This window comes from Lactuca virosa, chromosome 3 (assembly GCF_052849685.1).
Source record: "Lactuca virosa cultivar CGN04683 chromosome 3, Lactuca_virosa_CGN04683_v6, whole genome shotgun sequence".
NCBI classification, from domain to species: Eukaryota; Viridiplantae; Streptophyta; class Magnoliopsida; order Asterales; family Asteraceae; genus Lactuca; species Lactuca virosa.
This window is the reverse complement of record NC_136428.1, coordinates 164101093-164117266: the sequence shown is the minus strand read 5'-3', so window position 1 is coordinate 164117266 and position 16174 is coordinate 164101093. Positions and strand designations below refer to the sequence as shown.

Sequence of the window (16174 nt, the reverse complement as noted above, 5' to 3'; positions counted from 1 at the left end):
TAAACAAATTGTCAGGCCGCTTAAACAATAAATTGATAGGCTATTTAAAGAAAAGTATAAGTGAAAACGATAGAATGAATGAGTGAGAATTGTTAGGCTGCTTAAACAAAATGTGTTTGCTTTTTATGTAATTCTTTGATGAATGTGTAGTTTTTGATGTAATTCTTTAAAGGATATGACACTTTTAAAGAACGGTTTTATATTTTAATATGATATTTTTATTTTTGATGTAATTCTTTCAAGAATTTTTTTTATGTATTCTTTCAAGATTGAAAACACATTCTGTCAGGAATATATATATATATATATATATATATATATATATATATATATATATATATATATATATTCATTTTTTTATTTAATAAAAACAATATTCCAAAAACATCATCGATACAATCCAAATAAAATAAGTGTATCAAACATCATCTCAAATCAGAGTAAATCACTAAGGCAGAACTATGTGGTGTGTGCAATGCAGTCATCCCGAGCTCTTCCCTTTGGAACCAGAAGTACCTGAAACATAAACTGAAAACCGTAAACACAAAGCTTAGTGAGTTCCCCAAACTACCCCATACCTTACATAGTAAATCACATACTGGCCCCCACCCGGTATACTGATCTGTTATTCTTATCACCCGCCTGACATCAGGCCTCACCCACTATACATATACAATATATATCACATAACCATACTAACACATACAATGATCATAAAACGATAGCACACGATTCAGTCATCGGGCCTCGCCCGACATCGAGCCCCACCCGGTATACATAGCAGCACATAACACGTGTAAGGGTCACGCAGACTCCTAACATCCTAACATAAACAATAAGGGCCGACATTGGTGCCTTAGACCCACTAAACCCAGTGAGGAAACTCACTTCAATCGACATATAAAAGATCCTACACTCGCTGCTGTTGCGAACCGACGAATCCCCGAACTATCAATACCAAATAACATCCAATTAATAATTGGATTTCAATCCATAGATATCAATCCATAATTAGGGTAAAAAGATCATTTTACCCTTAAACTAGTTTGAACCAAGACTTAGGCCCAAACCTATAATCCAAAAGGCCCAAAATCCAACTAACCGTTCTAGGCCCATACTTGGCCAAATTTTCCAAATTAGGCCCAAACCCTTACATGGGCCTTACCCTAAAGCCCACCCATTCTCCTAGTCCAAAACACTTGCACTCAGATGGCCTAACAAGAACCCAAGTACTTAAGCCCAAAAGAAAGGCCTGAACTTGAAGCCCACAATGCAAAACCCAACAGACTGAGTACGCGGGGCGTACTCAGATGTATGCTAAGCGTACACACTAAATGACTTGTACATCGCGCATACAAACTGGTACGTGCAGCGTACTTACCCATTAAGCCAAAACCCACTTTAAGCACTTAATGTTTAAGATCATAAGTCCAAACCAATAAGCGTCTAGAACCATAAAGTCACTGACTTTGTGACTTTGCATGCCCCAAAAGGACCCAAATTCAAGATATAACACTTTACTTTCACTAAATGGACATAATCTCATGCATGGGTGATTCTAAACCCTAAAGGTGCCAACTTTATGAACTTTGAACCTCAGAAACACTAAGAGTGGCACCTCAAAGCTCCTGGAGTGGTGTCAAACCACTAGATCTCATTCATGGGGCCAAAAAGGGTCCAAAACTCATATAAACTAGATCTAAGCTTTTAATAAACAAGATCATTTCTTTTACCTCAAACAAGCTGGAAATAGAGTAGGGAATCAGGATCTACAAGCTCTTCCTTGATCAACAACCTTGCACCAAACTCCTTATTCTTGATAAGGTACCAAAACACACTAAGAAGCACACAATAAGCTCAAAAACACAAAGGAAAGATTAAGGGTTTCGAAATGAGGTTATAAGGTCAGTGGAGACTGAGAAATAAGGGTAACATGAGCCAGAAGTGTGATTATATAGTGTCCAACCCTGAAAATTAGGGTTTCACTAAATGGCACGTACGCCCGCGTACATATGTGTACGCCTCGCGTACGTGTCCGGAGTCCCGATCACACCTCGCATGAGTACGCTAAACGTACCATGTGGTACGCCCTGCGTATGCGCTTTACAGCTTGTACGCTAAGCGTACCATGTGGTATGCCTCGCGTACTACACAAGGACCAAAAGTAAAACTTTTAGTATAACAAAGGACAATAATGAAACATACCAAGATTCAAGTGTTACAATAAGCATATAAAAGGTATTATTAAGTACAAATGTAATATTTTTAAAAGTAAATATATACTTTTACCTAAATGTACTTATTTTATATTTAAATATGTATAGGTTTGAAATACGAAAATACATGTTTTACCTATGAAATGCCAAAATGTAATAAAAAAAATACATGTGAATAATACTTCACTATCTCATATGTGAAACTACTGTCCACATGAAAAAAAATCATAATTTTTTGTTAAGTTTCTTATGGTAGGAATCTTCAAAGACCATTCACATCTAAATAAAGCTTTATATTACTAAAACTAAGCCTTGGTTTGAAAAAAATACCAAAAAATATGAGGTAAGAATGAAGAAAAATGGAAAATAAAAGGGATCCATTTTGTATGTCTAAAATCCCATTTGTCTTAGTGGTTATATTTGAAAAAAGTAATTTTTGCTTTGTTGGAAAAAAATTGATAAATTATTTGATAGTTGTTGATCGAGTTAAATCTAATTGAACCAAGATATGATTGAGTAAGACTCGATCTTGAATCTGACCGAGTATAAGGCATTTCAGATGAACCGGAACCGAGCCAGACATGTCAAAGTGTGGTATTAAACAGTTTGAATATGATCGAGTTAGACCCAACTTGTTACCAGACTCAGTTAGATAACGTTTGGTAGATGGACTAGATGGAACAAGACTGGATTGTACTGGACTGAACATGACAGAACATAACAAGACAATTTATTCGTATAACGTTTGGTAGCACTGGAATAGAACAAAACAAGTTGTTATATTTTGTTCGATAAAGCTAGAACATAACAAAACAATACATTAAAATGACCATATTGCACTTCTACTAAAATAAAAGTAAAAATTACATTTAACAAAATTAACTCAACATTAACAAAAAATAATTAAGAAATTATTTAAAATTCCTATATCATATTCAAGAGAATTTACCAATTCACAAAAATTATCAATTATAGAGTAAATGAAATATTAATAAAGAAATCAAAATAATGAATATGTAATTGAATCATTAACTAATGAGAAACAATAAAAAAAATCTAGATAACGAATTGAGAAACATAAACTTATTAAAGCAATAATGATTCTACTCATACCATCTTCAACCCATCTCCACCCCCATCCCAACAAATGGAGTAAAAATGGGGTAAATAGTGTTTCATCTTTATCCCAAAAAATATATTACTAGAATATTCCATTTTTATAACTTATATATATTGTCAAATACACTCCTCTACTAATTAGATTTTAACAAATATATATTATATTTTTTCATTACAAAAATATTACAAATTATATTATCATAAATAAAACGTTTATATATAATAAATTTAAATTAATTATTACTTTATTATAAATAATTATTAAATAAATAAAATTATATTTATAACAAGTTCTCGATCATATTTGATTACTATATTTTATAAATTATGTTACCGTGTTTCAAGTTTTTAGTATATATTTAATTTTTTTTATATGAATTCAATAAATAAATATTAAACTCTATATTTACGATTAATTAATATATAACATGATATTACAAATATTAAATATTGTATTTAAATTATAATTAGTAGACAAAAATAAATTAAAAATGTATAAAATAAAAATGAGAGAGACTAAAATTGGCAACCGAAACTTCAACTCCATTTTTGGAGATATGAATAGTATTCCCCCAAATATGGGGGAATACTATGGAGATGAAAATGGGGTAGGGTTGAAGAAGAATATGGAAAAAATGGAATTTAGGGGTGGGTTGGAGATGCCCTAATAATGAATTGAAGAATAACCTATTGAAAAACATTAACTAATTGAAGCATTAACTCATCAGGGGAGAAGTAAACTTTTTGAAATATTCATTAACGTTTCTACTAGAAGGAAGATTAGAGATATAGGGATAGATGAAGTTGTGCGCTACTGATGAAACACAAAATCAAGAAGCATATGATAAATTGAAGTGTCTGGGGTATTTATATACAAAAAACGATAATGATGAAAGCTTTAGATAAGTACGACAAAATGAAGAAGCCGATAATTGCATAAATAGAATGAATTTTTGTTACACATGAAAATGGGAGCGTGTATTCTATTATGTTCTATCTTTTTGGATGAGACTAATTTTTTAACACATAGTCCATTTGAATTGGCCAAATTCTATTTTTTCCCGGGTCTAATCTTTGTCAAATGCTTCTTCAATATTTTAATTATGTTCTATGAAGTTACCAGCTACCAAACGCTACCTTAAAAACATATCAAACAACCGTTAATTAATTTGATTATATTTGTTTTAGTTATTTATTTAAATAACTTACTAATAATCTAATCAAACTCATCAAGCTCATCACATATTTTTGTTAATGGATCTATTTTGTGTATACGGTTGTTTGTATTTATTCTAGTATAGCCCTTTTATTATTTCTTTAGGCCTTGTATAGATGGCCCATATGTATTGTGTATAAAATCGTTTCTAATGTATGAAAGGTGGGAGATGAGAAATTATTAAAATTACATGGTATCAGAGCAGAGCAGGTCGCTCAACCCTAGCCGATCCTTTCCTCCTCCCTCTCGCTATTCTCTTATGTGTCAATCTCTTCTTCCTCGATCAAGACTTCTTGCTGCTTCCTGCAACTTAATCAATGACAGGTTCTTCATCTTCTTCTTCTGATAAACCTTCTTCTACCATAAACATCTAGCATGTTGTTCCCTTGGTATTGGATCTGGACCGTATGAATTATGACATATGGAGGGAGTTATTTGAAACTCACTGTCTAGGATTTGGTGTTGCTCATCACCTTCAACCCCTCAAAGCCAAGGAAATCGATGATACTGAATGGATTAGAGTCGATTCCATTGTTAAGTCATGGCTTTACAGCACCCTTGCTCAACCTTTGTTACACATGATTTTGAAAAAGAAAGCCATTACTCATTCTATATGGGTTGATCTTGAAAAACGTTTTCGAGATAACAAGGAAAACAAAGCTCTTCAACTTGAATCTGAGTTGAGAAACATCACCATGGGTGATTCCTCTATTACGCACTACTGTACCCGCATAAAAACCATAGTTAATTTACTGGAGAACCTTGATGCTCCTGTTCGTGAAAGAAATCTGGTGTCATACACTCTTAGTGGTCTAAAAAAGAAGTTCCAGTACATTGCCACCACCATCCGTCATCAAAGGTCGGTTACGTCTTTCATGGACACCCGCTTTATGCTAATCATGGAAGAACATCAAATGCTTCTAGATGATCAAAAAATCATTGTCATGCCTCACTCAGATCATTCATCTTCCCCTACTGTTCTTGCTACTGATGGCTCCTATCAACATCAAAATAATTCTCGAGGCCCCAACAATTTTGGTGGTGGAAGGGGGTGGCCGGAATGGTCGTGGTGGAAGGGGCGGAAGATCAGGAGGTAACAAGTCTGGTGGTACATCTCAGCAGCGACACCAACCTCACCCACCAGTCGTGTGGGCTTACGGATGGTACCAGGTCCAACAGCAGCAACCGGCCCAACAAGGCCTGCTGCCGAACCCAGCTTCACCAGCCCAGCAACACTTCAGCGGCTCCAAGCAATCAGCCCAACAACCTCATTTTTTCTTTGGGCCTCCTTCTGCACCTGTCCAGCAAGTATTTGTATCCCCTCATCAGGTCCAACAGCCACATGAACAACCCACTGCCATTCCGAAAATGTTTAATGCTATGTCCTTAAATGATCCGGCAAATATGGGATGGTACATGGATACCGGTGCTACCTCACATCTTCATGCAAATGCACGTATACTTAAAACTGTTTTAGATAAAAGCAATTTTTCTTCATCTGTTTTAGTTGGGGACGTATCCACAATCCCTGTAAGTAAGGTCGGACACACCACAATTCCTCTCCCTAATCCTTATCGTACTCTTGTTTTGAAAAATGTTTTAGTCACTCCCCAAATTATTAAAAATTTCATTTCTGTCCGTCGTTTTACTTGTGAAAATAATTGTTCTATTGAATTTGACCCTTTTGGTTTTTCTGTGAAGGATCTCAAAACCAAACACATTCTCATGCGATGTGATAGCACCGGTGACCTCTATCCAATCACTAATCCTTCTCCTCAACCATTTGTTTCTGTTGCTCTGCTTGTCTGGCATCATCGACTCGGTCACCCTGGTCATCACGTCTTCAAGCAATTAGTTGATAGTCGAGCTATTTCTTGTTCAACCAATAAAATTTCAACTTTATCTCAATCTTCTCAATTGGGCAAACATGTTAAATTGTCATTTACTTTATCTAATTATGTTTCTAAGTCGCCTTTTGAACTTGTTCACTCTGATGTTTGGACCTCTCCGGTCACGAGTATTAGTGGCATTAAATATTATGTTATCTTTCTTGACAAATTCTCTCATTTTTTGTGGGTTTATCCCTTACATGCCAAATCGGATGTTTTTTCTAAATTTGTTCATTTCCAGTCTATTGTTCAAAATCATTTCAAAACCAATATTAAAGCTCTTCAATATGATAACGGGGGTGAATACAAGAATAATCAATTCCATCAACTTTGTGATCAAAATGGAATTCTCATGCGTTTTTCATGTCCTCATACATCTCAACAAAACGGAAAATCTGAACACATGCTTCGCACTATAAACAATATTGCTCGTACCCTTCTCCTTCATGCTCGCCTCCCTCCTATTTATTGGGTTGAGGCTCTTCAAATGGCCGAACATATCTTAAACATTCTTCCATCTACCGTCATTGACAATAACACACCGTTTCATAAACTTTACCGCATTCACCCCACATATGATCATCTTCGAGTATTTGGGTGTTTTTGTTTCCCTCACATCGCCACCCCTTATAAACTTTCACCACGCTCCACTCCGTGTGTCTTTGTTGGATATCCCACCAATCACAAGGGCTATCGGTGTCTCAATCTCCATACAAAACAGATTATTATCTCTTGACATGTTGTCTTTGACGAAATCGTGTTTCTATTTGGATCCATGACTCCTGATGCTCCCCCGTCTTACTCGTTTCTTGAAAACATTCACCTCCCTTCCAATCTCTCATCTCTACTTAATGCAAACTCCCACCATCATGACTCCAATTTCTCCTTTACTCAATCGCCTCCTTCTGCTCACGATTCCGAGGAGGAGCCTCCTCACGAGACCTCCACTCCTATTCCTCTAGATGATGTGGCTACCTCAGCCACTACTGATCATGTCTCATCTACCGAGAGCACTCCCTCGGCAACCCTTATAAATTCCACTTCCGCTTCTGTCAATTCGCTTCCGTCTCAATCCCATCATCCCATGCTCACGCATGTGAAACGGGGCATTAAAAAGCCTATTGACAAGCTTAACCATCATGTCGAGTCATCCTCTCCTCTCCCCCGAACTTACTTACATGCATTTAACGATCCTAACTGTCTTAAATTGATGCAAGAGGAATAGTCCGCTCTTATCTCTAACAAAACATGGGTTCTAGTGCCACAACCTCCGAGTGCTAATATTATTAACTACATTTGGATTTTCAAAAAGAAGCTTAATGCGGATGGATCTTTAGATGGATATAAAGCTCGTCTTGTTGCTAATGGATGAAGTTTAACTGTGATGAGACTTTCAGTCCAGTTGTCAAACCTGGCACCATTCGTACTGTTCTCAGCAATGCAGTTACTCACCACTGGCCAATTCAACAACTTGATGTGAAGAATGCTTTTCTTCATGGTCATCTTCAGGAGACCGTTTATATGCAGCAACCCCCTGGTTTTCGGGATTTCTCAAAACCGGATCATGTTTGTCTCCTTCAACGATCTCTTTATGGTCTCAAACAGGCCCCACGTGCATGGTTTCAGCGGTTTACTATGTTTATTACTCGTCTTGGTTTTACTAACAACATATGTGATTCTTCTTTACAGACAGGGCTCTCATATTGCTTACCTGTTGTTGTATGTGGATGATATAATTCTCACCGGCTCTTCTCCTCAACTTCTGACTCATATCCTTAAGCTGCTTGGATCCGAGTTTTCTATGTCAGATCTTGGAGATCTTCATTATTTTTTAGGTATCGCTGCCACCCGGACTGCTGATGGCCTGTTTTTGTCTCAACAGAAATATGCTAATGAGATTCTTGCCCGTGCTTCTATGTTGAATTGCAAACCTGCATCTACTCTAGCCGATCTTAGTGCCAAATTTGATGGGTCGGGACCTCCTGTTGCAGACCCTACTCTATATCCCAGCCTTGCTGGTGCTCTTCAGTATTTAACTTTTACTAGACCAGACATCACGTATGCCGTTCAACAGATATGTCTCTACATGCATGATCCTCATGAGCCTCACTTTGCTGCTCTTAAACGCATTCTACGTTATGTTCGTGGTACTTCTGATCAAGGACTTCAAATTTTTTGTTCTCCATCTCGTTACATTATAGTATATTCTGATGCTGATTGGGTTGGCGGTCCTGTTACCAGGCGCTCCACCTCGGGTTATTGTGTCTTCTTGGGGCATAATCTTTTATCCTGGTCCTCTAAACGCCAGTCTACTATATCCCGCTCCAGCGCTGAGGCCGAATATCGTGGGGTTGCTAATGTCGTTGCTGAAACATGTTGGATTCGGAATTTACTTCTTAAGCTATACTACTCTCCTCATCGAGCTACACTTGTATACTGTGATAATGTGAGTGTCGTGTACATGTCTTTCAATCCTGTTCAACATCAACTGACTAAACATATTGAGATTAATCTGCACTTTGTTCGAGATAAGGTTGCCACCGGTCATGTTCGGGTCCTTCATGTTCCTTCCAAATCTCAATATGCGGATATATTCACTAAAAGCCTCCCATCCACTTTGTTTCTTGATTTCCGGTCCAATTTGAACGTTCGCCAACCATCTCCCGTTCCAACTGCAGGGGGCTGTTAATGGATCTATTTTGTATATACGGTTGTTTGTATTTATTCTAGTATAGCCCTTTATTATTTCTTTAGACCTTGTATAGATGACCCATATGTATTGTGTATAAAACCGTTTCTAATGTATGAAAGGTGGGAGATGAGATATTCATTATTTGTGAGTAATTAACTTTTTGAAAATATTTAAGGGAGCTACATAACCATGTAAATATACCAAATTGAATCCCTTAATAATAAATAAATACATCAATAAAATGAAAAATGTTATCAACCAAAGTTAGTATTTCAAATATTATAGTATATTTTATTGAGAGTGTATAAATTGAGTTGAATTAAGTTTGTGTACAATTAAACCGTTAATCAAATATCATAAACATCTCCGAAATTATAAGTTTGAGTAATAATTGTATTGGTTGGATGTACAACATTCTTAATGTAATGTTATTTTTCTTTATAATATTTTTGTTTTATTTACCATCCAGCTTGATTTTTAAGGAATTATATGGCTCCAGAAAGAATTTTAATAAATTATATAACCATATCGACAAAAGGAAAATAAAAATGGATAGCATAGGCAACGTCGTAACATAGAAAGGGATGGCATCCGAAGGTTATAAGTTTGAAGACGTGATAAAATCATAAAACCTTTTTGCGGGAGGAGGTGGTCCATGATAAGGATAGTTGTTAGCAACAGGAAAAAGGATAGGAACAAACAAAATAAGGATGTTTGGCATCTCATTCTCATTTTGTTCGATAGCACATGATATTATTTACAACACTAAGAATATAATTTTCAAATTTTCTTACGTAATGACTTGCATAAGAATACTCATTTTTTTAATTATTTTTTTTTAAAAAAGCTAAAATTTAAGCAAATAACATTTTTAGCCAACGAAATCACGGTTGAGGAGATGTTGTCTGCACTTTTACTAAACGGGCTGCCCTTTTTTGCGGATTGTCTGTGATTTCGTGGCTCATTGGCCCAGTATATCCAAACCCTTAGAAAACTTTCAACCTCATTTTTCCACTTTCATGGCTTAGAAAATCTCTCTAACGGATTCGATAGCTCATGATATTATTTACAACACTAAGAATATAATTTTCAAATTTTCTCACGTAATGAGTTGCATAAAAATACTCATTTTTTTAATTATTTTTTTAAAAAAGCTAAAATTTAAGCAAATAACATTTTAGCCAACGAAATCACGGTTGAAGAGATGTTGCCTGCACTTTTACTAAACATGCTGCCCTTTTTGCGGATTGTATGTGATTTCGTGGCTCATTGGCCCAATATATCCAAACCCTTAGAAAATTTTCAACCTCATTTTTCCACTTTCATTGTTTAGAAAATCTCTCTAACGGATATCCTCTTAAAAATGTTTATAAGTGGTCTTTATCTTTAGCTTTATTGTTTGTATTTTATAGTTAATAATGGTTAAAACCTAGTAGTAATATATAGTTATTTTGTCCGAATCTATAGAAAAAGAAAGAGACAAAATCACAGATGGCATGACAACCTGCGATTATACATATACAAGTTGTTAATGCACGAAATTTACATTAAATGTTTGTACAATCACAAATGACCATTCCATCTACTATTTGGTCTCATAGAGCCTGTAAACCCTTTGTGCATTAAATGCTTATACCTCTAAACCCTTTAATCATTAAAGACTAGAGCAAATCTAAGATGACATGACCATCTACTAGTGTACAACCTTTTAATGAGCAATATGTGCATTAATGAGTTGTACAATCATAGATGGTCATGTCATCTGTGATTCGCTCTGAGGATTTTTTTTTTCGATTTTACGTTTTTTATAGCTTAAAGCATACATTTGCCCAACTTTTTCATCATGCGAACAAACACATATGGGCCAATGTAAACGTTTAAGGTTCCTATAATAAAATGTGGAAAACACTTGGTCATCTAGAAGGTCGATGTCGTGAATTATATTTGACGACTACATTCGAAAACTGGTTGGGCGTACTAGTAATGACAACAGATTCGTTACTTTGTTATGAGTTGTTTCTCCATCAGTTACGCTCCACTAATGAAATGGACGCCGAAGTACGACTACACTTTCAAATTTCTCGATATGGGATATCGTTTGGGGAGGAAGAGTTTGCTTGATCATGGGCTTTCGTTTTGGATGATATTCAATAACCAAAACAAAAGTTATTAAAAAGGAGACGTCGTTCCAATCATATGGGTTCCCAAAACGAACATACATTTCGTTAAACGTTGGGGATGTGAGGATTTTAAATAAAACAATCATTTTAAGATGGGTTCGGACGACAATGACGTCAAAGCTTGTAAAGGGTTTTTTGAAAAAGAAAAGATAAAATAACAAAAGAATGGCTTTTGTTTCTTTATATTTAGCCATTTAGGTTGGCATCTGACAGTTTTTTATGGCATCACATTTACGGAGAATTGAAAAAGATTTTTGAAAAGTTGTGTAACATCCCAATTTTCAAGACTAAAAATTTTGTTTTTAATGGCATCACATTTACGGAGAATTGAAAAAGATTTTTGAAACGTTGTGTAACATCCCAATTTTCAAGACTAAAAATTTTGTTTTTAATTAAGTAACTTATAAACCAAAGGGCTTCTAGCCCAACGGTATCCGGTGTTGCCCTCCCTCCTTGGGATGAGGGTTCAAGTCCTGTCGTGGACATAAGTGGTTTTAAGGTGTAGTTTAAGAGTAGGTTAGATTTGCTGTTTCAAAAAAAAAAATAAATTAAGTAACTTATAAAACAGTTTACTGAAAAACATCAACGATTCATATCATTTCATAAAACCTTAGTCACGTGTCTCAAAACCATACACATAAAATAGTAATAATGTTAGAGTACGATCCCATTGATCTCAAAATGCGGAAATCATATGTGTGCGATGCGCTGCTACCGTGACGGCTCCTACCCCTTCGCTGAAGAGGTACCTGAAACAAAACTGAAAACTGTAAACACGAAGCTTAGTGAGTTCCCCCGTCATACCACATACCATACAACATACATACTGTCAGACGATTCTGGGGTGCCTGACCTACCCATGTCAAGCCATTCTGGGGTGCTTGACTTACCCAGGTCAAGCCATTCTGGGGTGCTTGACTTACCCATATCAAGCCATTCTGGGGTGCTTAACTTACCCAGGTCAAGCCATTTTGGGGTGCTTGATTTACCCATCGGTTTATCTCAACCGACTACTGGGGACTATTTCACCCCTACCACTACCACATAATAACATAACATACACATACTGCTAGGCATGCATGAGTACTGACTACCCCTTCGGTATCTTTCAACCGGTATTCGGGGACTATTTCACCCCTACTACTACTAACACATATAACAAAGCATCCTAGCACATAAAGCATATCAGATAGTAGCAAAACCAGACAATTATCGCAAAGACAATCATCTCATACATAAACATCTACTGGTGGGTCGGCATTGGTGGGTCGTAAAGTGTCTAAACTGTCCTTGCTGCCGGAATCAACCCCTCTCAGATCCTACACATAACAATCTTCCTTAATTACCATTTCCTGGTCAACTCAGGTCAAAGTCAAGGTCAATACTTTGGTCAAAGTCAACTCTAGGTCAAAGTCAACATCCAGTTGACTCAACTCGCCGAGTTGGCCCCACAACTCGTCGAGTTCCGAAATCATGAAAACGCCAAGACTTCGACCCTACTCGCCGAGCCTTACAAGGGCTCGCCGAGTTCTCCTTTAAACAAAGTCGGGACCTTCTACAACTGACTCGCCGAGTTCATCCTTGAACTCTTCGAGTTCATCTTCATCCGAGTTAAGGTGTTTAGTCCTTGACTCGCCGAGTTCATTCTTGAACTCGTCGAGTTCATCTTCATATGGTTGGGATATTGCCTTGAACTCGCCGAGTTCATCCTTGAACTCGTCGAGTACGTTGATCTTCAGGTCCATAATTGTGACAACCCGGAACTTCAATCTTATACAATTAATCAATTCAATCAATATTCAACTTGTTCTGTCGATTTCTAGTACTATTCAAGGGTTCGTTTAAGTGATTCTAAGCTTGAGCATGACCAAGGTTGAGTCTAGGAATGAGTCAGCAAGTCGTATACTGTCAAAACAAGGCCATACACACCTTTGGAGGGAGTGTACGGCCGTACACATGGGTGTGCGGCCGCACACACACCTCCTGGCAGCACACTCACTTTTGACAGCGCTCACACTCCTATATAAATGGTAGACCCCCTTTCTTTCATTCCTTTAACACCTTGGCAGCACACAACACCATTTCTCTCAAGCTTCTTCAACCACAAACCCTCCCAAGGCTTCAAAAACGTGAGTAATCCATCCCTTAACTTGCTGTGCATGAAGAACCTCTTGATCTAGGCCTTGAATCATGAAAGTCCCGTCATGTTCTTCATCTCTTTGAAGGAGTGCGACCACACACTCATGTGTGTGGCAGCACACTCCTGTGTACGGCCACACACTCATGTGTGCGGCAGCACACTCCTGTGTGAGGTAGCACACTCCCTTGTGCAGCAGCACACACATTTGTGTGACCATACACACACACCATAGGACCACAAACCCATTTCTAAGACCCTAAACTTGTACTACAACCAAGTATGGGCCTAGGACACTTCATGGATGCAAGTATGGACCTTGAAAACACCTCAAAGGCACCTTCCATCATGAGTGTACGGCCGCACACCCATGGCCGTACACACCTTTGAGGTGGCCATACACCTCCCTCATGCAATCCTTTGAGGTCCTAACACTTAGTGCAAGTAGTCCCAAGTTCTTAGAGTGGTTCTTCATCACATCTAGTGGTGAAATACCATCATTTGACTCCTTTATGTGTCATTACTTGTTGATTAGGATCAAATCGTGTTCAAGGCTTCACTTAAACATCCCGTATTCCGTATCGATCCTTCATTCAAATCACCCGAGGTGAGTTCATACCCCTACATTTTCCGTGTTTTTAATTTTTTCAGGGGGGAATACAAGCCAAACTCTAAGTATTTGTTAAGTTTTAAACTTATTAATGCAGTCCAACGATTTCCACGTTTAATAACATATTCGGATATTTTATCTCTTTTTGTAATATGTTGAGCATAAGGGAAACTTCTATTTTGGCAATCCAACTTCACAGCTTTCAGAAAGGTTTTTACAAAGCATTTTCCATATCAACTCTAATAAACTATAATGGGTATAGTTTGGGATAACCCTCTAGGCAGTCTCTACTTAATCAGATTTCATAAATGAACATATATAAACTATGGCATATTTAGTTTATGTTATTTATTTTCTCGAGAGTATAAAGTACTATTATTCAAGGATAATTATTGTTTTATACTGTTTCTCGCTAGTAAACTAGATTATATAGAATTGTGAGGCTCTACTTCAATACTGTGCACTTAGGTGTATAGTGATAAATCCTTTTAGTATAACCAGAGTCTCCTGGAGGGAGAGCGTGAGATTTGTGAATAGATCTATTCGGGACTGACAATCCCACACCAGAACTGCTAGCTACAGTTAGGCGGGCACACCTGTGGTGAACAAATGGCATTTAGCTTAACGCCTGAAGAACGTTATAAAGGTCTCTCGGGCATATCAAGTATGGTTATACGACTCGCAAATAAGTATAAACTAACTTTGTTTACGGACTCTACCCTTCATTAGTTTTATTTTGAGTAATAAAACTACTTTTTTATATATACTGATAGTATTCAGGGATTTCTAAACTGGCATCTCTACCTCTAGGACATATAACATGTTTTCTAAAACTGATGGTTTATCATCTACTAATAGATACTCTTTCTAAACTACCTTTCATAAGAAAATATAGGATTTTCTTGAGGAACACTCTTCAAAGGAATCAAAGAACAATTTTTCTCTAAAACTAAATGCTTATGAACTCACCAGCTTTATGCTGATATTTTTCAAACTGATTGTATTCTCAGGGCAACGATAGACAGGTACCTTCGCTCACTTTTGGAAAAGCCGGAGCAATAAGAGCCATGTTTTCTATATTATATACAATTTTGATGTATTTAAAACAAGTTTCAAACTGATGTAAACACTTTTCATATTTGTACTCAATGTTTGGTTGTGTTTACTATGCTTGCTATACAAATGTTGTGATACTACGCATGACGTCCTCCACCCCGGAACAATTCCGCCATTACGGTTTCGGGTTGTGACAGATTGGTATCAGAGCCCTTGTTTATAGCGAACTAAGTATACCGAACCTTACATGGTATACAACTATAAATATTAAGGGGCCTAAGCGCTCTAAACTAAAAGTATACTTTCAGAAATACAAGTATTTTTATAAAAGTATATAAGTATACCCGAGTATCAGAATTCGTGTCATTAGTGGATCAACACAAAAAGTATTTGGATGTTGGGACACTGCGGTCAAACCTGGGCAGTTATGTAATCATGTTTCGGGTGAATATAGCCTGATCAACTATATTCAGTCAAAACATGACCAACATGTGCTTGAGAGTGACGGTGGTGTTACAGCAGGCCTAAAACTTACCAAAAACTTTCATCATAAAATACTATAGGAGTATTTTGCTAGAGACAAATTTAATGAATGGATTCATTCTTAGTGTTGCTACCTATCTATTTCGTAGCGATAACCTTCTTGCATTAATAACCTTCCTGTGCTTATCGCTTGGTAGAATGCTTTCATTATCAGGATGAGATATATCATGTTTCATATATCTTGAGGACTTACCATCCTCTTCTTCCTGATTGTTTCTAGAAGAAGTAGCCTCCTCGACCAAGACCCAACAGAAGGGACGACACCCCGCCACCACCACCACCACCCCAGTTCGACCCCGTCATGTTCCAGGCAGCAGTTACCGCCGCCGTAACCGCAGCAATGGCACAAGTGAACTCCGGTGGGGCTGGAGGTGGAACCGACCCCCAACGGCAAGACGGAAGTCAGGGACATCAAAAGGAGTGTTCCTACAAGGACTTCATGACTGCAAAACCCAAGTCCTTCGACGGAAACGGAGGAGTCATCGCTCTGACTCGATGGTTCGAGAAGATCGAATC

General features: G+C 37.2%; 1 protein-coding gene across 1 annotated transcript; it reads left to right on the top strand.

Annotated features, from left to right (window-relative positions):
- The first annotated feature begins 4958 nt into the window (after positions 1–4958).
- Positions 4959–5648, top strand: LOC145164233 (uncharacterized). The gene has a single exon (XM_079082956.1). The coding sequence runs from the start codon at positions 4959–4961 to the stop codon at positions 5646–5648; it is 690 nt and encodes a 229-aa protein (XP_078939082.1).
- Positions 5649–16174: the final 10526 nt, after the last annotated feature.